General features: G+C 38.1%; 1 protein-coding gene across 2 annotated transcripts in view; it reads left to right on the top strand.

The window, feature by feature from the left end:
• The window catches only part of SPON1 (spondin 1), a 360,535-nt gene that overhangs the window by 145,789 nt on the left and 188,858 nt on the right, over positions 1-25,888 (top strand). Inside the window, exon 1 of one of the 2 annotated variants that reach the window (XM_074842052.1) lies at positions 21,001-21,411. The exons of the other annotated variant lie outside the window; for it this stretch is intronic. Within the exon in view, the coding sequence (XP_074698153.1) occupies positions 21,189-21,411 (223 nt within the window). The 5' untranslated portion in view covers positions 21,001-21,188. Of the gene's footprint in view, positions 1-21,000; positions 21,412-25,888 lie in introns of those variants that run through there. 2 annotated transcript variants of the gene reach the window in all.

Genomic DNA, 25,888 nt, shown 5'->3' with positions numbered 1-25,888 from the left:
TGATTGTCACAGTATATTTGGTGATCAGGAAAAAATAAATTATGTTGTTCTCATAACATCATAAAACTATAAATTTTGACATTGAGAAGAAATGCCATTAAAAGTAACAATAAAAGTGAAAAAGAATTATTACTGTTACAACAGCTCACTTATTTAAAATTATGCCTACAATCTTTTGTGGAATTACTTTCTTCTGAGACAAATATATAATAAAATTGTCATAAAGTGTTTCTAAACTGCTGTATATAAACTAGGTACTTTAATATTACTCCATCTTATTGTTGAAAGAACTGGAACAGAAAGTCTAAGTGACGTCCATGCTTAAACTGGTATCTTGGAAAAGACTAACACTGGATAGGGGCTTAAAAAGCCTTTATATAGCCTAAGTAAATATACAGGTCATAAGGTCAGTCACTTGTCAAAATTAACAGTTTACATAATACTGAACACTTTCACCTGGTCAGATTTAAGATTAGATCTAAAGTTAATTCTGGTGCCTTGAAATTAAAGTACTGCCTCAAACAAATCTTTTGTTTCTCTCACTAAGCACAAGCTCCAACTGAGAATCTGTCAAGAGAAAGTCCCATCAAGATGGCCTATAGCCTGATTTACCCAAGTACTCCTTTGGGTTGCAGAACTAAAATTTCATTTTCTGCCCAGAGATCATGGATTTAAGCCTGTTGTATCTTATTAGGCAACTCTCTGAAATGAGGTGAATTCTGGAGCTGGAACACAATTTCTAAATGATGTTTTATGAAATTTGTTTTTTCTTGGGGGAAGTGGGAAATGAAATTGGTTACTTTTTCTGAAGTGTCTAATTGACTGAGGCACCTGTGGGTCTAAAGCTCAATAAAGGCAAAGGGAGTTAGCACCAAGAATTCATCACTGCTCTGAACAGTTACTTTCAGGATCTTTCAACTTTGCCTAGAAACACAGTGTTGTAGGAGGATTTCTGAAGACGTGAAAGGAACACAAAGCAAAATACACAGACTTTGTATTAGTGGTTTTATATGGAGCACATCCTTATAATCAATATACAACTATGAATACTTTCCTCCATTTTAAAAACAGTATTACTGGCAAAACATCTTGGTGGAGACAATTTTAACCATGTTCATGCTTTTTTGTAAAACCAATGTGTAATACAGATCCATAGGAGTACAAAAATAACATGTTGTGCCGTGTCAGTCAATTGACGATGCTTGTAATCCACCCTCCCCAGACTGGACTACTTTAACTATTATAAGTTTCTATATACACACCATCCAATTAGGAGACTGTTGTCATCTGCTTAACAACGTTGAGAAGAAATATATTTTGATGAAACGGAGATATTTCTAGTATCTAATAATTGTGCAAAGCTTGGAGCATATGTGTTCCAGGTTGCCTGAAAGGGAGACAAGTGCCAGCCTTTTTGTTTAGGAGCTTTCCTGCATTAATTCCTTCTGGAATTTGTACTGTTTTAAGAACCTGTTGTGATATTAAGGTTGTTCATTATTCTGTGATGTTTCTCATAACTAGACATCTTTAATAATGGAAACTTAAGCATCTGATGGGTGGGTGGCATTGACTGAGGATTTTAAGATTGTGTGGTTTTGGCACCAAAGTTACCGTGTGGATTTAGCACCGGTTTTGTATAGGAGCCTAAAGTGACAGAGCCCATAAATAATGTACAAAGCTGTACATTATAACGGAAGAATAAAAAGTTATGCCTCCGGTTAGTATGCATCATTCTTCTGCTTATTTTATAAGACAGAGCCACCGAAAAATGTGCAGTCATGAAATTAGAGATTGTCTCACAAATGCATATGCGTTATTTCTACTTAGCTGCCACCTAATGTACACCATCCAAAGGATATACTTAGATATTATTTTTAAGATCTGATGATAGAGGGTATATTTTTTTTGAATGATAAGTAAGACTCCTCTTAATCTAATGACAGTTATTATTTGCCCTTGGACTAGAGATGTTTGGGTCTAGTCCAGCTTTCTCTGGTTAGACACTGCTTACTGCTAAGAACTTGTCGGGCCATTTAAGAGGATCTGCCTTTTGATGCCTTTATAACTCTCTTTTCCAGGTGCCATGGTCATCATAACTCTCTAAGCTTTGACTAATGCCTTGTAATACTGTCTATCCTCTTTCTATACCATGTCTTACAAGAGTAACTATGCATGAACAGACCAGTCACTGCGCTCTCGTTAGGTGACAGACCTGGAAACTCATGCATTCAGCTAACTGCAATGCGACAGTTAACTTGCTGTTTAGTTTTTGGCTCTCTATCTGTATATGTAGTTGTGTTTCAGTCTGTCACAAAGATGGGCAGAGAGACATATTATTTTTGTAAACCAGAAAGGAGATGCCTTTGGCTGAAGCAATGGACAGCTCTGAGCCCACATGTTAGTTTTCCAAGTTACCTTAGCTAGGCACAAAGGAGACTTAAAATGCTGAATAAATCCCTTCTTAGCCTAGCTATGTAGGTTACTTTTAGTCCAGAGTTTAGTATAAATAGTGGTGTTAGTTTTTTGCACATACCTTTTGGAACAAAAATGTCTCATCCTTTCCAAAATTCTGTTGACCTACTGTTTCTACAACATTCAGTGTTGTTTTTCACATTCAGTATACATTAAACATTCAGTGTGCACTTCAAGTTCTCTTTGCAATAAGACTAACAGTTTTAAGAACTAATATATGTCATGTAGCATTTGCCTACCATTAAAATCCAAAATAACACTTCATCCACGTTTGGCAGAACATGTGTTTCATGGGAGGGACAATGGCAAACATCTAAAGAAATCTAAACATCTAAACAAGAAGTAAAACAAAGAAACACAATTCATTAATAAAAAAAAAACACTTGGGGCACCAGTTAGTCTAATTCCCTTCTGCTTTAGACAATTGTAATCCCAGAGGAACCTTTCCCTGGCAGCATTTCAGGGGAAGGCTCATATTTTCATTATGAAAAAGTTCTCTTGAAAAATATCCTTAATTAGGTCAGGGCTGACTAACGTTTCTTTAACACAGACAACAAATGTCTCTTTTTACATCTTTATTATTGTCAATCTGTTTATTGTAATCAGTTACACAAAAATTAGAAAAATGCTGATAATATACAAGGACTGATGACTAGGAGACCAGTCTCTTACTCCACCAGCTCTACTGAGTCATAACGGTTTTCTGCCCTTTAGCTTTGATCTCTTCTGAAATAAATTATTTTCCTTGGCCTTGGGAACAATCAGTAGCACAAGATATATTTTGTAGCTTAAAAATATGCAATTCTGCAACAGTTGAAACATTAGAATCTCTTAAAAAGTGAAGATGGAATTTCTACTGGGCTTATTTTGATTTGAAAGACCTATGTCTGCAGACTGCTTAGTTTAAGTATAGTTCTCTGTTTGTAAGTATAGATGCTTGTTGTTTTGCAAGTAAAAGGTTTTAAGTCTTCTTCCAGAAAGTAAGGAGTAACCAACAACCAGGAAATTTTAGCCAGAGCAACAGGATGTCTGCCCTTTAAAGAGGGGGAGTGCTGGTGTTACGTCTGGTGCGTAAACACTTTCACAGATCATTCCTTAGCTTCCACTTCTCCACAAACCCAAGCTCCGAAATACAGTTCCTTAAAATGACCCAAGTACATTTTGCTTGATGCAGATTTGCTGCCTTTGTGGAGATGAGTTCAGCTCACCACAGGAGTGTTTTACCTTGTTTCCATTGCCAGACATGCTTCCTGGTCAAACAAAAGACTTATGAAAAAGCCTTAAAATCAGTCTTTAAGTTAAAAGAATGGAATAAGATACCCTATATTCATATGAAGGCAGTTTGGCTGTAATCTTAGGAATCATCTTTGGCTGCTCCGCTTCCCACCTTGGGACATATCCCAGACAGACATCTGGCACTCCTAAAGGCACTCTTTCCCCATGCTTCTCAGATTATTTTATATTTTTAATCTATTCTTCCTCTGAGGGGTGTAGCAACTTTGAGACCGCAATGACCTAAAGATGATCACAAAGTAACTCTGACACAAGAGCTCGCTGTTTTCTGAGATACTTTTATCTCTGTACCTCTAATCCCTGGAGCTGGATCTTGTATTCCTTTTGTCTCTTTAGAGCAAGCTGAGTTTTGGTTACAGCAGCATCTTCCGTTATTTTGTACCTAACTGATCAAAAAGACTATCACAAACGTACAAATACTGCAGATGAGTTCTAGAACTAAATATTCAGGGATACTATTTCTTTAGTTTGTTTGTTTTACCTCCCTTGTTATTGGTTCCTCCTCTGTTCAGTCTACACTTTGCTTTATTTGGCTTTGGCAAGGACTTCATAGATCAGTTATAAATATCTTGCATCAAGCTCTTGTCCTCTATGTTTACCATCTTTCTTCAGAAATCACGAGACTAACAGAGAATCACATAGTAACAAGTTACTGCTTAGGGAACATATTTCCCCAACTCCTAAGGGTTTCTAGTTTTTTCTAGGGTATTTTCTGGTGGTTTTGAATTTAAAATGGTTAATTTGCAACTGCAGTAGTACCACCATTTGTTAACTAACATGTTATTTGTTGGTAAAATCAGACAGCATGTGACATTTATTTCTGTCTTTAGGAAAAAATTGAAATGACAAAACAAAAACATTCAAACTATTTCTAAATGCTAAATTTATGGATTTGTTGGTAATTAAATGAATACTTAGATAGTGGTTACCAGCTACTCTGATGTCCTGCACTTGCTGTAGTAAATGCTGATGTTTTTACAATAGGAATGTAAAATTCTGTTGTATATTTTCACAAAAGTGTTAAGACTTTGCATGTATAAGCGTGCATAATTTAGCATCTGTGTCAGATTAGACAAAGTAAACACTGAAAAGTGAGGTTAGAAAAATGTTCTTAATTCTTTCAGGAGAGCCCTACTGATGTATTTGCTCTCAGGTCTTATCCTGTTACCTTTCACAACCACGTTACTATGGACAGTCTGTATAAGAATATAAGAATTTGCTTTCCTTTTTTTTTTTTTTAAACATTCTACCTCCTTAAGTATTATCATTGAGCTTGGAAAAGCTGTAACTCTTTAAATGGAATTGTAAAGGTATTTTTGAACCCTAGTTCACTTATGGCCACAAACTCCATATACACAGATGCAAGGTAGTTAATCTTAGTTTACAGCTACTTATTTATGATGAGTTATTCCCCTAGAAATTGTGAAGTTCTGATTTCCTCTGGTTCTGGAAAAATCTACTTGTATTCATCTCTTCCTCAGTACGTTTCAATAGTTGTAATTCAACAGCCTATTTTCTATTTTTTTCCTATGTGTCCTCATACGTTGCATAAATTAACTAAATTACAAGAACTTGTACGTCATCATAAATTCTTGCAATCGGTACAGCAAAGGAATATATTAAGAAATTTCCACTCCAGGCTGTAATTTCATGTCTAGTTTTCTTACAGAAAAGCATTTATAACTGACCCATTTTGTCTCCAGCTGTTCCCCATGATACAAGACACCTAGTTTTACAAAATGCCTCATGAACAATGTCTTTGAAATAAGATTTTCTAAACGGTCCACAATCATTTTTCAAAAAATGTTAATCAAATGAAATATTATTCAGATTTTCCCTGTGCACAATATATTTCTGCTTCAATAATGTTGTCTTTTTAAAGACAGCTTTCCTCTTACAGTGAGAGAATACATAAGATGCAGGAGTGTCATCATACTTTCAATTAGGTTAGAACAGGCCCAATCAAACAAATCACAGGGTCCTTTTATCAATCTTCTCACTTCCCAGTATGCATGAAGAAGCTCAAACAAGGGTAATGAACTTGCACAGTATGCATGGCTCTGACCCTGCAGCTGAGATTTAAGGAAGATAGAACTGAGTGTCTGGAAAGCTAAGTCAGAAAGCAGTTTGACTCCCCAAATGGTCCCCCATAGGATAGCCTTTTGCAGGGTGTAGGTTAGTTTTTGCTTCAGAGGTTTTTTCAACTCTGGGTCTTTGTACTTTACTGGGGATTGGTTATGGATAGACTTCGTACATGGTGACACTTGTCCTTTGATGAAATAATCAGGTACTTAAAAAAAAAAAAAAAAATCTTCAAGTAAGAAGATAGCTTATTTCATTAAAGGATTATTTTCCTTGCTATTTCAGTGTGATCAGGCTATGGCCTTTATAAAAAATATGCTGTTTCCATAGTTGCAAGTTTAAATCACGTTTGATGCCATTAGCTTTGTGTACACATCTACAAAAATACCTTGCTATTTTTTTAAACAGTTTCAAATTTCAAATAATTTCTGAGGACAAGCTAAAAAATACTTTCTTTTCCAATTGCTGTATAGGTTTCCAAGAGCTCTTGCCTGTCTGCCTAGAACTTATATTCTTTAAACCAGACTATGTATTTTTTCCTTATCAAACAGTAAAAGGCAATAATGTAGCACTAAGCTAGTTGGGATTTAGGTAGTGACAAACCAACAGAAGTACTTCTGTCTATGTCATTATATACCTTAACACTTTTTTAAAAATCTGTTGAAAGTTTTATGGCCTACGCAGTGCATTCTTTGCTATAAAGTTTCATAGGATTGTTCCAGTGATTAAATCACAGTCATAAAGAACACATTTGTCAAGAGTTGTATTGTGACTAAAATTTCATAAATGGGGTCCACTGTGGAACTAAGTGAGTAGTAACATGCTGTATTTCAACAAGTGAAAGAACATAAAGACTTCCTTATTACAAAATGCTAAAACCTTCACTTTGCAGCTTCTAGAATAAAGTCTCAGGTCATTCATGGTATACATAAGGAGGAGAGGATAATTATGAGTTCTTAATGATGGATCTAACAAATTTAAATGGACATGAAAATAGGAATAGAGATGTGTTTATGTACCTCTACATACTGTTAAAAGATAACAAATTAAACTCTTCAGTGTGAAAATTACTTTTCCCTCCCAACATGTTTTACTAATAAAATCATTTAACTGTAGGTGTGCTTATTCCCTATAATAATACCATAGTTTGTGGAACCTTTAACTTAAAGTCAGTTCAGGATTTTCAAGGCCTTCATTCAAATAATTTGGGCATGTGTTATTTTATGAAGTTTATTTTAGTACAATTTACTTGACGTGTAAGTTTGGATCAGATTCCTAACAATTACAAAGACTTTGAAGCGCAGTCTCTACAATAACTCCTTTAGGTCCATTTCTATTAAATTTTTTTCTGACTAAAATTCTGAAATGAGCAAACTGATCAGAACCTCTGTTAGTTTTAGTCTTACTGCAGTCATGCTGAAAACATTCAGGTGAATCTGTTTCTGGGTGGAGGGAAGTCTATTCTATACTGAATTTTTAAAAATTATTGCAATGCATTAATAATGTCATAACATTTTTTAATTAAAAAAAATTGTTCTGCAGGTCTCTAAGTGAATGAGGTATAAATTAATATTTCATCGTTCCCACTGATGGTGCTTTTCAGAAGTTACTCCACAGTACTCTTACACAGAATACTTTCCTCATAATTACCAAGTCAATTTTTCAAGAAATAGTATTGTTCTGGTTTTGGTCAACAGTGGTCCAAAAATAATTTATTCAATTGAAATGCTTCTGATCTATTTGAAATGCTCTGAAAGTGATAACATTGAGTGAAACATAAGTTGTAGGTGAGGCTGGATTTAAAACTGAATAGCATTTGAGACTCATGTACAAGAAAACACTTTTTTCAGTCTAATATGAATTTTATATGGAGATATGTAGTCTGTGCATACACGCACACCTATGTTTATATTAATTTCTGTAATTTTTAAATAATATACAGAACGTAACTACAACAGATCATGTTTATGTAAATAGTATGTGCTCCATTAGAATGATAAGACATCATCAATGTTTGGATATTTTTATTTTCACACATAATGCAATATCCATACAGTACAAGTTTTTCATGACTGGAATTGGATATTTGTCCATTTTTTAAAAAAGTTTGTGTTGAATCAACTGAAGTAAAAATATTTTGGACTGCTGAGCTTGTTCTGATAAGCTCAATTCCACAATTTAATTACCTCATATGCTTATGTGTAAGAGTAATGGACTACTTACTTCTCATAGACTCTTTCATCATAACCTCCTTGTGGAATTGTTTTACTGTAAGAAACCCTTGACTTAAAAAAAAGAAAAAAAGGAGGGGGGGAAAAAAGGTATTTTCATTTGTTCATAATGGAGAATACAATGCTTATGAAGTGTATCCATTGACATTATTTAAAAGAGATTAGAAGTAAAATGAAACAGAATATTTTGAAAAATAAGCAGCAAATTAAGTAAAATATCAGACCATTCCTAGATTAGAATTTTTGTCTGAACTAGTGCCTGCCCGCCTCCAAATCTAGATCCTAGCTGGGATGAGTAGTTAGACTATATAGTAGGTTTCTGCAAGAGGGAAACTGGTTTTCAACTAGTTTGGCTAAGTGGCCTATCTGACAGCATCCTATGCCTGTTTTTTCACAGAACAACAAAAGGAAAAGCCAGAGGGGAACTGCATTATTTTAAAATACTTTATATTCAGGGTGAGAATATTCCCCTTGGACAAAAAGAAGATGATTCATAATATAGCAGTCTTAATTACCTCATTTGAGCATATTCAGTTGCAAATGTTTATTGGTCATGTGAGTGTTCTTTAGGAAAGCTGTGTTAATGTATGATAGAACCATTAGAGGGTAGAAACTCAGAGTCTCATGTGAAACTCCCAAGTTTGGTATAGAAATATAGTACATCAGGAGAGTTAAAGGGCTCAAAATACATTTTGAAATAAGGTGACAGGAAGCAAAATAAATGCCCTTTAAAATGTGAAAATAATCATAGGAGTAGAGAAGAGAATTCAGGCTTCCTTGCTCTCAGCTAGGTTTATTGACTCCAGAATTTAGAGTTATTTCCTTTCTCACTCATTGATCTTTTCTTTCTACGCCATAGGACAGCAAGCAAGGCGGTGAGGGGAGGGTATAGAAGTCGCCATCTGTGAGGGCTAAATACAAGTGGGCAGTAATTTTGCCAGCCATCCCACTGTAAATTGGTCCACTGTTCAGGCCCAAATTCATTCTCTCTGTCAATGTTTATTTTTTTGCAGTTTGGGTTATTCAGCTATTTTATGACGTGGTTCAAGCGATCGGATTCATTTCCATGTGCTTCTTGGATGTCCAGTTTTCCCAATAATATGCAGTACTCCTAAATTTAACTTTTCGCCTTCAAATGTCTTTGGAAGATGTCAATGAAATTTTTGTAAGCACTTTCTTTATAGTGTATTTTATCTACTTGTTAAATATATTAAAATTTAATACAAACATACTAATTTTGGCCACTGATGTTTACACATGGACAATTTTGATTTTTATTGACTGTGGCCTTTCCATTCTTTCTGGTCATCATAGTTCCACAGTTCTTGAAGACTTTGAAAGGACTGAATGTGTTCTAAGTGACTACTGCAGCAGTACTAGCTGCAGCTATTACAAGGAGGTCATATGTTTATTTTTATGTTACTGTAAAGTCTGTTACCTCACAGATTCTGTGTATGGTCTTCTGTGTTTTCTTTTCTTGTGTAATGGAGACATAAGATAACCTTGACACAAACATTTCTGATTTTTACAGTCCTTTACTGTGTTGTGATCTCTGTATTTCATTGCTTTCTGTCCCAGTACAAAATTTTACCAACTGGAGGTCTTGTGAGTCACCATTACATTCTTCAAGAATAAGTGTTAATTACTTTTACAATAACAGCTGAAATGACCAAACTTATACATTTTAGAGGTCAGCACAGGAGGGTTTGCAACCACCGTAGTAGCGAAAAGGAAAACTTATATTGATAGATTTATATTATCCAAGTAAATTGGAGAAATGATATGAAGTAGAATGTAAATTTGTAAGGATGAATGAAGCATGTGACAGATGGGAAGAATCAGCTGTATAACTAAAAGATGGGGAGTGACTAGCAAGGCTGCAGCACTTCTGAAGGAGGATAAGATGGTTATGATGAACACAGATATGAACACAGGACAAAAATTTAACTGTTTCCAAAGTAGCAGACACTTTCCTGCATATAAGGATATGAATTGGTCAGGAATAGTTTTAAAAATTATGATCCTGCTTTGGTACATTTCGAAGACCCTTTCTGGTCTGTTTTCTAGTCTTTCTAATGTTTTATTTCAAAAACCTCACAAAGTGATATGAACTCTCCTTTGTACTGCAAATGCACTTTCATAGAGTACCCACTACATGACTGCAACCAGGTCAGTAAACCAAATGGACTTCTGTTCCTTCCTACCCCATATGCCTTGCTTATTTGTGCTACAATGATTTCAAATGGCACGTTCATCTTAAACTGAAGCTTCTCAAATTTATTATGTTTGTCTCTGTGTTATGAATGAAATTGATGAAAAATTTTTGATCAGGAAGAAATATGCTCCAGGTCAGATAGACATGAACCGCAGGATGCTCTCGTTTTAAAGTTTGTCTCAAAACATTGGAGAATGTTTTTTGGCTTTTGATGTTTGTCCAAGTGATGTAATAGAACTTTTTGAGCTGTTTGGTACTAAAAGCGTCATTGCCTTTTTAACTAAAATTAGAGGGGACTGAACTTAATGATCAAGTAATTCTCTCTAGTTATATGTCCTTCTCCCAGCACAGCTCATCAGGTTTATGGCTTTGCATTATTCACAGTTTGTGGCATTAATTATTTTTTGTCAAAGAAATGAAGACTGATTTCCTCAAGTATTCCTGAAGTTCTTGAGTGCATAGCCAATTTAAAAGCTTAATCAGTCATGTTTTGAGTTCGCTTGTGGGAACTGGAACTTTTCCAAGGGTATGCTACTGTGTCCAGATACCTTTGCGTTCCCATGCTTTTTCCAGCTTATGCATTGCAGTCGTTAAGGCTTCATCTCATGTGCTTTTTATATTTTGGATTTATGAAAATCATCACAAAACTACTTTCTATACTATTAGTCTTTGGAGATCACTACGGTCTATATATATAGCACATTCCACCGTTCTTACTTGCGGCACCTAGAACTACCATTTCTGGAGTTCTTTCTCAAAGTCTTTCTCTGTTTAATCTCATACTCATATTCTTTATCACATGCATCTTCGTTATAGCCATTTTTTGGTTCCTTTCTTATGTTTTTGGGGTTTATACAATTTTCAAGTTTTCTAGTGCTCTAAAAATATCTTAAAAGACAATAATGATCCCAGTTGCATTTGGGGTTATTGAGAACAAAACATGTGTGAAAGCCTGCTAGCTCAGATCCCAAAGGCAACTGGGAAGAAGAAGAAATATCTCATTTCCAGACTCCAGCTGTGCTCAGGTATAGGTGCAGAGCCCAAGATCTTTGTGAGGATCTGTTTAGCCTTGACAAGACTGATGCAATATCTGGGCCTGTTATGGGACTCAATTAGAATGTCTATAGAGAGGCTTTAAAAAGCCCAACCAAGCAAGGTATCTAGGAAGACAACTGTGACTGTGGAAATCTAAGCTTCCCAGAAGCCCTGTTGTGGACAAGTAAGATTTTAATTGAATCTAGACTGTTACAGATACGCCAGTATTACTGATTTTGTTATGATTACAAGGAATTCCCAGTCTGAGAGTCATGTTTAGGAATCGAAGAAAAAAATTAAAAAGTACAATTTGGTTTAAATTTTATAGTAATATTTTATAGTGTCATAATAGTATTTCTATTTTATAGACTATTCCTAAGACTCTGTAGTAGCTAGAATAGCATAGCAGGGTCAGTTAGCTACCTCTGTGTGTGTGTGTGTATGTATTTTTTTTTTCCTTAGGAAAAGAGGAAGCTTTAGAGGCACTGACAAGTTGATATATGCATTTCTATTGTGTACCAAGTACCAGTAGCTCTAACTGATAGTAGTGGAATTACATGACAGACCCATTTAAAAACAAACAACACCCTCGTGTTCCCACCCCCCCAAACAACAAACCCCTGTAGAGTATTGTCTTCCTGTCACACTGAGATGTTGGGGTACATATCTTTCATGGATTATTACAAATTCTCTATTATAGATAGTTATTCTGGACTGAAAAAAAAATATATTTGTTAGGAGGGAGAAAGACAGTTTAGCTCTGTGTCATGGGGATACAAGCAATATAAGTTGAAAAAATAATGAATTTCTCAATGTTTTTCCCCAAAGAAACAGTTCCAAAAATAAGAATGCTATCTACAGTGTCAGTTTTTTGTATTATGATTGATATATATCTATGTATATAATCAAATTTCTTTTTTTGTGCTGTTGTGTTAACATAAGAGTGACTAATATGGTACTCCATCAGTTGTCGAAGAATTAATGAATGTAAATAATTACTGTAATTATTTAAACTTCACTAACTTCATTTATTCAATTTTTCTGTACCTTGATACATCTTAGACTGTGATATATATAAGAAAAGATTATTTAGTCAGATAAAAACCACTAGTACTGCCTCCCTTTTTGTGTAGTTGTTGCAAGAACTTTGGTGCTTTTCCCTGTGTGACTGTGGAAATGCTATACATAATCTAAAGGCCTTTGTTAATTTGCAGTCAATATTGCAAGTAATTTTTAGCAATATTTGAATAATGGATGTTTAAAAAAGAAGTATATTTTACAAACAGCAGAAACTTTTTGTTGTGTATATAGAAAAAACATTGATATAAAACCAATATTTTTGGACACTTGTGATCTACACTTGGTTTTCATATTTGGCAGTGCAAAGTAATGGTGAAAAAAATCATAGCTTAAGGGGATTGATCAAATATTTTATTACATAACATTTTGCTTTGGACAGGAGAATGCAGGACACTTAGTTCAAAAAATCCATTTCACTCCACTGCTCCTGTGATTTAATTTAAAAAAAGAGACACAGGCATGTATTTCATAATATTGGATTCTAGGCATTTTGAGGATGGGGTTAGGGGGGTGTGTATATTTCGGTGCCTGGAATTTCTCTTCATAATTCTTCTGATTCATCTAGAAATATTCCAAGTGAATTTCTGTCAGTTTGCAGAACCAAGTCTGGAGGTTGTCAGACTTCATTGTCTGCTCAAGCAAAAGATGTGACTTGTGAAACTGATACTAAAAAACCCCAGACTAATCTGTTGACAAATGGCCAGCCATCATTGTGCTTGTAGTTACTAATGGATTGCATCTCAAAGAAAGTGAGGTTCACTCCCAGTTCACCAGGTGAACCTCTTTGGGGAGGTCTATAAAGGACAAGACACCCAGCTGTCATTTCCAAACATTTCCCAGAAAACTGTCTCTGTCTCCAATATCTTTGTTCTCATCAAGGTAAACTTGCAAAATACTTTGCAAAGTTGAGCCTGCAAACTAAAATGTAGCACAATATGGGACACCAAAACCCAGGAGCTCAGTAGAGACAGTGGTTTATGGCACACTCTCCTCTCCAACACAATTATGACACATTCCTCTCCAACACTAACTTCTGTTTATTCTGTAGGCTATAAAATAACTCTCTTTTTCACCTACTTATCACTCTCCTCCTTTCTTTCTGACACCTCTCCCCTTCCTTCCCTTTAACTTTCTCTTTACTTCACAGGTGCCAATTACCTTTCTTCACAGACATAGTCTAATGAATGTGTAGCTAACTAAACTCTGAGAAATTGTTGTGAACATGCATTTAACTTTGCAAAAGAGCTCCTTTTCATACTTGCGGAAGGGTCGGTGTCTTTAAAAGTTTGTCCATTTTTTTCAGCTATACCAGCTGGTTTGGGAAGAGATATTTCCTCCTCCCACAAATCCTGTTTTGCATTACCAGCTTGCAATTTTAACCTTATATGATGACAATTAAAATAAGATGATGTGTCCACAGAACTTGCAATGAGGTATGTTGTTAGCATAGTACCTTTGCCTATTTGATCTTCCATCTGTTTACCAAGCAAGAAATATCAACTTTTAACATGTGATTTTTTTTCCCCAATGTGTATGAATATACATATTTGAAAGTTTTTCAATGTTTTTTTTACTCATTTGCTGTCAGATAGCTTAGATTCCTTTATAACTGCAGCCACAAAACTTCCTTTGATATGAAAAAGAAATGGGTCTGTAAATCTTTGAAAGATTTCCCAAAGCTCCTTTAATATTTGGACTGGGAATCTGAGATATAAGAAACTTTGTTGGAGAACAATTGTGGGTTTGTTTTTCTGATATCCCCAAATGCAGAATTCTTCTGCAGAGATTCTGTGGATAGTGACTATCTGTTCTTCATCTGTGCTCCTAGTGACACACATGAATATCTAGCAACACTTGACATCCCTGTGAGTTGCACAAATACACTGAAAGAAAAACTTTCTAAAAATCTTTCAGTGCTCAAAAACTGCTTTGAAACCATGTTCTAATACTTGCAGGGCTTTGACAATTGCATGCAGTAATAATACATAGGTATTAGCTGTTCTTAGGTTATGTTTTTTATCTGTAGACCTCAGTGCTTTACAAAGATATTGTGCTACTGTGTCTGATTGGGAGCTGAGCTACAGAGAGACATTGTGAGCTCAGATTGTGCCCAGCTCTTCAGTGACAGAAACACGCACACACCCCCCTTAGAATTCATTGTACTTCCAAATATTTAATTTGCATTGGGTTGAAGATAGAAGTAGTTGATTTAGATTCCCAGGGACAATGGGTCTTGTAATGGAAGCGTCAACCGTCTTTAAGCTACAGAAGTTCTGCAGTTGAGAGTCTGAGGTTCAAATAAACTTTGCCACCTAATGATTTATGAAAAAAAGATGCATCAGTCCAACACGTTACAGTAAATATTTTCTTTAAAAGGGAGAAGGGCTGCTGAATCCAACAGGAGATCATGGACAAAATAAATTCATAATGCATTGTTGTAAAAAGCTTGCTTTGGAAGATGATTCTGTTCTGCAAACATCAGCGTGCTTGAATTATAGTTCCAGTTTACAAATGTGTCAGTGAGTTCACTGATGGCATCACCTTATATTTATGCTTTCTTCTGTCTTGATCTCATGGTCAGTGCGAGAAATCCCAAAGAATTTTTCATCCTCCCCCTATCTGTTTGGTTGGGGTTTTTTGTTGGTTTAGGGGGTCAACTTTTGTCTTTAAAGATGAGGTAGTTCTTGGTTTTGGGTCTTTTGTGTTGGTAGGATGTGTTACTTCACAAGGAACATTTTCTTTCCATGTTTATGATTTAATTGTTACTGTAATCTGGGCACGTATTTATGTAATTAAGTCCTATTCTTATCAGAGTTGATTGAGATTTTAATTACTATATTGCTATAAAAATGCTTTTTAAAAAAGAGGATGGATTGATTGAATAATTAATAGGCATTTATAGAGCTTGGTGAATGTTTTGATAAATGATTTGTCCAGATATAAACCAATAATTTTCTTTGACTTCATAAGTTGTCTTTTATATTCTTCCTGGAAAAATGTCCAGCCTGGGAATCAGTAAAAAAAGGAGCTCTTCTGTATGCAAAATTGAATTAATGTTTGCCTTGACTTTTTATCCTGGCCATTCTGAAAGCTCCTTAAAACTTTCAGAGTTCAGATACTGAAAAAACAGGAGCTTTATCACATAACACATGTCTTAGAGGAATAAAAGTGCAGGGTGAGCCAGTCAAAGCAACAGCCAATCTACAGGTGTTGAGTAATTCAAGATCTAAGATATGGTGATAAGAAAATGCTGAAAAGCTAACTCTAATTAGCAAAGATGCTAAAAAGCTGAAATCAGTTTGGTTATTGTTCATTAGTATTGTATCTGACCTAGAAACTGCTGGTGCTCCAGGTTTGTGGCAATGAATTTCCTTAGGGGTAAATGAAGCCTCATGCTGGGCTTGGAGAAACTGACTGGTTCTGTTTAATCTTTGGAGTGTTCAGGGATTCCCAGGATAGGTCTTGAGTTGTTGTGTGGGATAAAGGAAGAGATCTTTTAAGAACATATTTACTTGCTGGTATTGGAAGGAATCCTGAGTTTAAATATTCCAAGAAGACTGGGTGTTTCCTTAGCAAACCTCTGCCCCAAAAATGGACTGAGTGTGGAAGACGAATTTCTGTCAACATTTGATCTTGAAAGATCCATTCAAGAGCAGCCTTAGTGTAAATCCTGTTCTGCCTGTGTTACCCAGGGTGCTGGCAAGACTCTTCTAAATCTTTTGCAGCCTCTGTGCTGTTTCAAACATACGTCTTGTCCCGTGGTTTTTCAGCTTCATTCAGTTTTTCCCCAGTTAAGTCCAAAAGGAACCTTAACAGAGCTCCTTTTTCTCCCTCTGTTGCTCTCAGCATTGCAGTGTTTCCCTAATAATATGTATGATGCTATTCTTATCATGTCAGGAACCAAATATTTCTATAAAATATATTAGAAATGAAAACTCTCTGTATTGTCAGTGTAAAAATATGCTGAAGACATGCATGACTGAACAGGCAAAAGTAATTGAGCTACTGGGAAGTTTAATACTGGAGATGCATTGTGTTGACTGACAGTAGTATAAATGGTGAACAGACCTCTGCAAACATTTACTGTCATTACTCTTTGCTACTTAGATTCCTAAGAGAAAGGAAGTTGAGAACATTGCTACAGAGCCATAAGAAATCATCTTAAGAGTCTCCCAAGCCCTTTCCTTTGTCTAATAGGACAACAGATATCTCCAGATCTTTTTCTAAACAGGCTTGAAAGACAGCATGGACCAATCTGTATCAGAAAAGCCTTATTCTTACTGTAGATAGAGGGGAATTTTAGTAGCAACAGGATTATTATTCTAGCTAACTCAATAAAGGAAGTTTCTGTCTTGTTTAAGAAAAACTGACTGCTGGAGGAGTGGGAAAGGAGATAAGAAGTGCAAATTAGACTAATAGCTAGATCTTTAGTAAGACATAGAGGTCAAAAAATGGTATAGGCATATTTGAAAGTGCAGTCATCAAAATTACTGCTTACCCTCCCAGTCACCAAAGGTTTTATTGCAGATTAGTTTGCAGTGTTATTTGACAGTCTTCCTTTGCCTGAACAGCAGTATCCTCTGTCTTGGTGGTGATGAGCAACTAAATACTTAGCTTATGAGGAAAAGATTTTTGGGGACTTCACCTACATCTCTTAATTTGGTAGCAGTATTCAGAATGCACTTACTGCAAACGTCTAGTGTTAGGTGATCACCTGAACCCTGAATAGCTATTGATCCCAGTACAATTAATGTCTTCTGAGGAAGAAAAGGCACCCTAGATCTCAGTCTCCAGAAAAGGCATCCTAATTAGATAGAGCACCCTCATTTTCCTTTCTCTATGGCTACTCATTTGAGCTTCAACTCAACTTTAGAAGCCCAACATTTCCATGAGGGACTGAAAGTGCTTCCAGAAGACTTAGAGCTTCATGGTTAGAAGCTTTCTGCAAAGTGGGAGATGAGGATTTAACCACTGACAGACAAAGCAAGGAATTGAAACCCTTGTCTCTCTGACATCCTAAATGAATACTTTAATCACCAGCTCTTGTGTAAAAGAGTGGGCACTGTTCTTGCCAGTCATCTTTTGAAAGAGATTTATTCCCCTGTTGTTATTACTTTATGTATATAGTATTTTAAAGCTGGGCTTAGGCTTACATCTCCTGGGTTTGGCAAGGTGTATCCTACAGTCCAGTAAAGCTATCAAGCACTTGATGGCCATGAGATTTAGGGCACCTGTCACCTTGATGTTTCTTATTGACTAGTTTTGTTGGCCTCTGCTTTGTGAACTGACTCTTCTAAGGGTTCTAATAATCTTGTAATCAGTGTACACATTCACCTAAGACACTGGTTTACTTTGAGGTCTAGGGGCCTTAAAATCAGGAGTTGCATAGCCAAGCATTGCATTACACGTATCACCCTGTAGATAATGCCCAAGACTTCAAGTAGCTATTTGAAATCATAGAAGCAGAAGGAAAGAAAAATTTTAAAAGGCTACCTACAATATCTTTCAGTCAATGCAGGAATATTTTAGAAGACTGTACTAATCACTGCAGATTGCCATTTAAAAATGAGCTCCTTATTGGAAAAGCAAAAAGTAAGAAAGACTGCAGATCTCATGAAATGCTTTTGTTTGTTAGGAAAGCCCACTTTGTGGGGGTGAGGGGGAGGGAAGAGAGTTTCCTCCAACCATCACAGCTCCATCAAATGCAATATTACCCCAGTAATGATTGTTATGCCTAATAGTCATGGACAGCAACTTTATTCATCCCAGAAAGTACACAAAGAAAAGCAGCACTGCAGTCTCTAAGATACGAAGCTTTCTCTGTTAAATTTGCCATGGATGGTTGGATTCATCAGTTTGCATGCGTCTTTGACTGATACATCATGCTGGATGCTTTAGGCAAACACACACTAATTAGTAGAACAAATAGAAAACCCTGAGGATGCCCATGCTTAATGACATTGCCCATATTCTAAACTGTCTCTACAACAAATTACTCATTTCATGGCTGTAGGCAGTGCAAGTTAATTTATCTGTATCAGTTGCTGAGTTGAAGCATTCACTTTTAACAAGACACATTGTATTATACCTTTCTAGGAAACTTTCCAACACTTTAGCTTTTAAACAAAAAAGAAACTAGAAGTAGCAGGCCAGGGCAATTCAAGGACAAAAAAGTAAGAGCTATAGAATCTGTTGTAAATTTAAAGAGTCAATAGATGCTGATGAATTAGTTAACTTTTAATTAATTTGGTGCCGTATAAAAAACAAAAAATTGTGAAGAGGACTTGAAATGAAATCCTTGGAGGAGCATTGAGTTAGAACTCAGAACTCTGTCTCAGAACAAAGGTGGATTGTGCAGAAGCATGTGCGGTTCCTGCTGTGAATGCTTCAGTCAGGTAATTGCTTTTCAATCAATCTCAGCAAAAGAAATGAAGTCAAGTATGGAGAATGAAGCAAATTCACAGGCATCTTATACCAATATGGTTATAGCTGTCACTTTCAGTTGTGTATTGGTTTGCTTTTCTTCACTGATAAAATTGACTGAAGAACCTGGATAAAATGGATGAGGTGAACATAGCCATCAAATGATACCCAAGAGTCTATGCCACTGCTGAACTGTAGTCACTTAATTATCCAAATGAACATGGCTCTTCAGAAGCATGCAACTAAATATCCTGTGTAACCAAGCCAAGTCAAAGCTTCAGTCACAAAAGCGGACTGAATATTGTTGCCCTAAAGACGATGGGTCAAGTTGCCCTTGTACCCACAGGTTGGATGCGAGGGGAATGGTGAAGGGAGTGGATGGAGTGGAGGCAGATGACCTGGCAGATTACACTAGGAAGTCAGGATTGCTCTTTCTGCCTCATTCAGCAGGATGAGAGCAGCAGAAAAAGCAACTTGTGCCAGAAAGACCATTTATCCTCCTGTAGTCAAACCCTTTTCTCAGTAGTGGAAGTCTCTACAGTCAGCCTGGCTCTCCAAGTGGTCTGGCAGAAGCAATGTAGATGGTACTATGGCTGCTGTTGCAGGTGCCCAAGCAGGCATGTGCTTAAGAATTGGATGCTGCCATCCAGTGTGGTTACAAAAGCTTTGACTGCCACCTCTTCACAAGCATATGGATGGACATTGTCAATAACTCGATGTTTGCAATAAAAGCTAAAATTTCATCCAACTGTTAATGTTGTCTTTACTGAACATGTATTTTGAGGCTGTGCTGATTTACATTCTTTATAAATATGTAACATGGAGACTAAAATACAGGCAAGCTTACAGTAGCAAAGCTCTTGGCAAGTAACCTTCCAGAAATTAAAAGGTTCAGCATCCTCACAGAGACCTTGAAGAAACACCTTTCTTTGGCACACAACACTATGTTGTGCTAAACAGCTTCCAAAGGTAAATTTGAAACCCCAAAATTTGCAAATCTGATGGTAGCAAATGCCTGAGTAGGTATCAGGAGACTCTCAAGCTGCTTGCTATTTCCCATACTTCCTTGGAAGCTGTGTATAAAGGCTGTTGTATTCATCAATCTGCTACAGTCTTGTCCCAGAGAAAGTGGTTAGAAAGGGTTTTGTGCACTCTTGTACATCTGGCATCCTGAAAGCATTCAGGTCCTGGTCGAGGACATATCTTTCTGACTTCCTTCTCCACTTAGAAAGCAGTGGAGGGAGGGAGAGAAGAGCAGCGTTTGGGGATCAAAACACCGGAGTTAAGTACCCCAGGGGTCTAGGTTCACTTTCTTTCACTGCTGTAATCTTCTTTTGTGGATTTAGATAAGTCATTCGGTGTCACTGTGCCTCAGTGTGCCTTGTATAGAGGTGAAATAAGGAGCCCTGCTTTCTCCTGTTTGCATCTGCTTGGCTTTTTCTGAGTGCCAGAGCAGACCTCCTATGGTCACTTAGTTAATAACTGTGTACGTGGTGTGCTTGGGTGTAGCCTGACACAGCCTGCATCTCCCCTGGGCACAGTTGCAGGCTGTTGTAGAAACGAATCGCGTGTTTCTGGCACATCCAGCTCTCGGCATCTCTCTTCTCTGTGGTACTGGAGATGCTCACACCCGAGCAGCTGCAGCCGCTGCTCCTTGCCTGGCAAGTGTGCACAGAGCAAGGGGTTGTCTTGGTCCATCTGTGCTGATTTAGTTGATGATGTTTACCATGTCTGCTGGTTTGGAGAAAGATGGGGGGGTGAAGGGGTGTCGGGAAATTCTTTGAGCCTTGTTATCCCTACAGTAACTATAGACTTTGGCAGGAATGCGGGTGATTAATTTCAGGGCTGTGGGCTTAGCCCGGGCGGCAGCAGCTCTCCCCGCCGCTGCGCTGGATGTCTGGGAGACAGCAGCGTCCCCCGTGCTCCGCGCTTTCACCAAACCCTGCGGATTCAGCTCGGCTAAATAAACACCACCGAGCTGCTAATCACTCGCGCTGAAACAAAACAGCACTTCACTTCGGGATCTGGGCAAGATCAGACTTCCCTCCCTCCCTCTCTCCCTCCCTCCCTCCCTCTCTCTCTCCCCTCCCCTCCCTTCCCTCTCTGCCCCCTCCCTGCTTTTCCCCTCCCTCTCCCCGGCAGCCGCCGAGCCGGTCCCTCCGACCTGGCAGCCTCATGCTGGGGGCCGCTGCCGGCCGGGGCTGACCGAGCCCGCACTGCCCTGCCCTGCCTGCCCTGCCTGCCCTGCCCGCCCCCCCCGGGCCCGGCACCCCTCGCCGCCGGGCTCCCAGGCACCGCCGCCGGGCTCCCAGGCACCGCCGCCGCCCCGACGATAAAAAGTTGTGCGGAGCCCGAGGATGGGAGCGCATCTGCAGCCGCTAGCCCTGCGGCTTCTGGCGTTGACTTTCCCCTTGGTGGCGAAGGGTTTTCCTGATGAAACCTTGGAGAAAGCCGCGAAATCCGAGGGATATTGCAGTCGGATCCTGCGAGCCCAAGGCACCAGGAGGGAAGGGTACAATGAATTTAGCCTGAGGGTGGAGGGCGATCCAGAATTTTACAAGCCTGGAAACAGTTACCGGGGTAAGTTGGCCATCCTCTGTATCCCATACTAACGGTAATGGTCAGGACAAGTGTCTCTGAAACTATAACGTGTCTCTGCCTGTCATCTCTGTATCCCTTTTGGCATGTGTGTGTGTGACTGTGTGGGTTAAGACAGGGTAATATACTCCCACGCATTACTTTATTGGGGATGCTTTCATGACAAGTGAGAGGGAGTTGGATTTCACAGTATCACTTTATTCCCAAACGTTAACTCAGTATTAAGAGGAATTTCCTTTCTTTTATGAATCCTCTCCACCGGCTCAGTGCTAGCACAAGATCACAAGTTGGTGCAATACAAAACACACTCTTCCCCCATTTACCTACTTCTGTAGGATTTCTTCCTATCCCTTTAAAAATAACAGGGAATAGAAGAAGCTTTATATTCAGCAGGAAGGAGAGGAAACTCAGAGCTAATTGTTCTTGCCCTGAAATATGAATGTTAATATAATGAGTTAGCATATGGGCAAACAGTGATGCAGCACGCTGCCAACTTCCCACATTTTCCACTTATGTTTATCCCACCCCCCTCTTTTTTCTGGGGAAATGAACAGATGGTTCAAACAGGAAAGAGGCAGAGATGGTGCTAATGACCACTGTAAATAAGAGATGGAGGCACTGGTTCTTCTTTTCTGAGCACTTCACATACAATCGTTGAAATTAACTTCCAAAGCACATTTCAGTGTATTTCTCTAATTAATAGGCAAAGGCAGGTTTTGGTCACTTTTCCTGCCTCACCATATAATGCCTTTGGAAACAAACCTTTGTGGAGTTTAATGTTAACTTTGTATTTTAAAAACACTTAAAAGAATTTGGTCACTTGAGGTACCATAACTAATATACTTTATAGGCATCACTTTGGAAAACAAATTTTGAGAGTTTCTTCTAAGTGTTTCTCCTGACCTTCCTTAGATTCAGTGTAAAGAGCAATGTTTTCCCATTGCATGAACATGGGAATCTTAGTACAGATAGGGAGAAAAAAGTGTGCATGTAGCATAATCATCATGTTCCCTCAAAGCTTGAAAAATATATTTGCAGCAGTGATTAACCTGTTTTGAGCATCAGCTGGTAAATTTGCATGATTGTTGATAATTTTTTTCCTCGAGAATTGATTTATTTTAATATGGTGTGAGGAAATCTACATTTTCTCAAATTGGTTAACTGCTCCAGACATCAGGATTAGTACCCTGATTCTGAAAGATTTCATGTTGCACATCAGTTTGATACGTTTACTAAGCAGGGTAGAGATAAGTGTCAAGTTCTTTGACAGTGACAAATGTGACTGTTCTTAAAAAGTTTTAGAACTTACTTCTGTAGAAGTATTATTGGATATTTTCAGTCATCCATCAAAGACATTTCTATTGCGTGGAAATGTAGGGGGAAAGTGCTTAAAGTTATGTGCTACCTGAATACTTCAATCTTATCTAGATAGTCCTTTCAGGACACTTTCTAAATGGTTGGAAGAACATAAGTAAATGTTACTGTAACGTATACTTTATCTATGGCAATAGTTAAAACTAACAACATTACAGAAAGTTTCAAGAGCTCATTTTCAAGGAATTTCTACAGTACAACTGGAAATTTATTTCTGTGTTATACAAAGGGTAGGAAATCCAGCCAATAATTAAAAAATGCAGGATTATAGCACATCTGTGGGGGTTTTTTATCTGTAGATTACTAGATGTGCAGATTTTCTGCAGTGTTGTACAACCTCCATTGAGTTGGAGCCAAATGTGCTTGTTTCCATGGCCCGTGCTTGATTTAATGCAATCTGGATCCTTGGCACATTCCCTAGTGGGCTCCTGGAATAAACTAGTATTTATGCAAGGTGGATAACACAGGAATTAACTGTACATACAAATGCTGTACTCCGCTAAATTGATGGTATAGAGGCATCCATTTATGTTCATGACTCAATCGTTGGTTCACGTGGCACACATGTAAGACCCTTGAGCTGTGTTGACTGGAGGAAGCATTGCAGCAGTCTTGCAGAGTGGGAATCAACCAGGATCTATTTGCCCTAAAGGGAAATCCTGGGTGGATCTGTGTGTATGGAAGCCTTTGTTTTCCACCTCTCTGGAGCTGTGATAGAGGAAAATGGCCCTGAGCACTGAGTGATCTATTTCAATGCGTATGCACCTCCTCTGGTCTGCAAACACTGGCATCAGTAAATAAAAACACATTCTCCTGTCTCAAACAATTGAAAATGAGGTAGCAGCAGGGCTGAGGAGCCACCTTCCTTTCCTCCCACACACCTAAGAAAGCAACAATGGCTACGGGCTTCGTGGTGTCCCACAGAGAAGGTGATGTGACTGATTTCTAACATTTTCTTTGGGTCTTCTGATGCTGTAGCCTGCAAGTGTTCTTCATCTGCCTGGTCTTTCAGGCTGCAATATTGTTGCTTTTTCCCTTGTGGAGCAGGTAGCCAAATGCATGTGGTGGGCAGGTCCTCCCAGAGTATGGGGTCTGTGGGCACACAGTCCTGAGGTTGATGTCCTCTCCTACCTGCTGGTTAACTTAGACCTTGATGTAGCTGCTTTTGCTTCCACCGAAGGTCAAAGTTCCCATTGCATTCAAAGGGCACAACTGAGCCTTAAGTTTAGATGGTGTTACAGGGTAATGATCCTTGAAAATACTCAGTCCTAGCTTTATTGATCTGTAGAGTTAGATTAATGATTACATGAGATTTCCATGAAGAATGATGTAAGTTTCATCCTATTAAAAATATAAATCAAATTGCTTCTGCAAAAAGGCAGTAGTACGTTTTTTTCACATGCTAACATGCAATAGATGTAGTTTCCTCCATAATATCATCAGATTGTTATTCAAACAAAGAAAGCGAAGATTTGACTAGTATAGTCCTTAGATATACCTTCTGTGTGGATTCTGTTTCCATTTTTAACAGAATTTCCACTTGTAGGTCTGTTCACCCTCCCAGTTTTCAAAGAAAAGCTCATTCAATGTTAGATGCTCTGTTGTATTGGTTTGGGGACTTCTCTTCTAAGGAATGTTGAATCTTTTCCTATTTCTTTCTTCCCCCCAACATGCAAACACTTTTATATACTTTACAGACAAACCCTCATTCTGTAAATATTTTAGAGTTTCTGGTATTTCACAAATTATAGATAAAAGTAGATATTAGAAGTGCATTTGTTGGTACTTGTGCAATGTACAACACAAGATGTGCTGTAGTGTGGGATGCGGAAAATCAGATTTCCTGCCTGAAACCAAAGGAGCAATTGCTTTGATCACCCCACCTTTAGCTGGGGACTCTGTGGAAAGAGGAGCCTTGAAGGTGTGTGCCAAAGTGCAACTTGTAAGGTAACTAGAGATTTGCCGGAGGGGATGGAAACAGACAAAAGTAACTGTTGATATATAATCTTCTCTTTAAAATAAAATCCTTAACTTTGAGACTTGCACTGAGATTTAACTGATCTTTACAGGAAGTTCATATTGTTCAATGAATTTTAATTAGTGTGAACGCAGTGTGAGCAATACTCAGCTGTTCTTTAAAATGGCAGAGTTTAGCCCAAGAAGGAGAACTCAACTCTTATGCAATGAGGAGCTGCTATCTCTTGTGAAAACCAGATGTAGTCTGACAGCTTCCCACTGCTGCCTGTGCAATGCAAGCTGCCTCCTGTGCTGAGACAATCAGTCCAGAGCCAGCGGCTACAGAACCATCCCCGTAACAAGGCTCTGGATTTAGGAGTGCTTCAAGTAAAGCCTTGCACTGCAATGTTACCTTAGCACACCGGGTAGTTCAGAGAACTGACAGAGCTCTGGTTCTGGCCTAGCTTGGGGTGACCAAAGCACATAATCATTCTGGTATCCTTGAGCTGAGGTTGCAGGGCTCCTAAAATCCCACAGATTCGCTCTGCTCCTGCGGGTCATCACCCTGTGGCCCCTCGCTTGTATCTGGCTGTCCCTGCCACTGGCAGAAGTGCTCCTGGGGCTGCACAGAGCAGCCGCTCGGGGACTGGACCCAGCTGAACTCTCTGGTTGGGGTTTTTTGTTTTGTTTTACTTTTCAACTGGATGTGTTCCCTGCTTTGGCTGACAGCACAGCTGCCTGGATGCCGCTGCTGTAGGAGCAGTGCGGGGTGGGGGAGGGCAGGAGCACTCATGTTGGAGGAAGCATGGATTTATTCTGGGTTTAAATGACTGTGCAACCACAGCATGAGTATTGCTAACCCCAGGCATTCAAAAACTATGAGTCAGGCTTTGGAATTACCTTCCACTTTTTTTTTTTTTTTTTTCCTGATGGCTTTTGTAGCATTTCAGATGTCCTCTATTTTATAGGTAGGTATTTGTTTAGAATTTTGAACTGTTTGGTTTGATCTGTAAATTTGTGAGGAAAATGATGAAAACTGTTGAGTCAATTCACAGCTGGATTCTCTATTTGCTTGCCTAAGTATTGAAGTATTTCTGGTGTAACCTTTTACTCACGGTGATTCAGAGTT

Source organism: Strix aluco, chromosome 16 (genome assembly GCF_031877795.1).
Source record: "Strix aluco isolate bStrAlu1 chromosome 16, bStrAlu1.hap1, whole genome shotgun sequence".
Classification (NCBI taxonomy): domain Eukaryota; kingdom Metazoa; phylum Chordata; class Aves; order Strigiformes; family Strigidae; genus Strix; species Strix aluco.
This window is presented reverse-complemented; position numbering and strand designations above follow the sequence as displayed.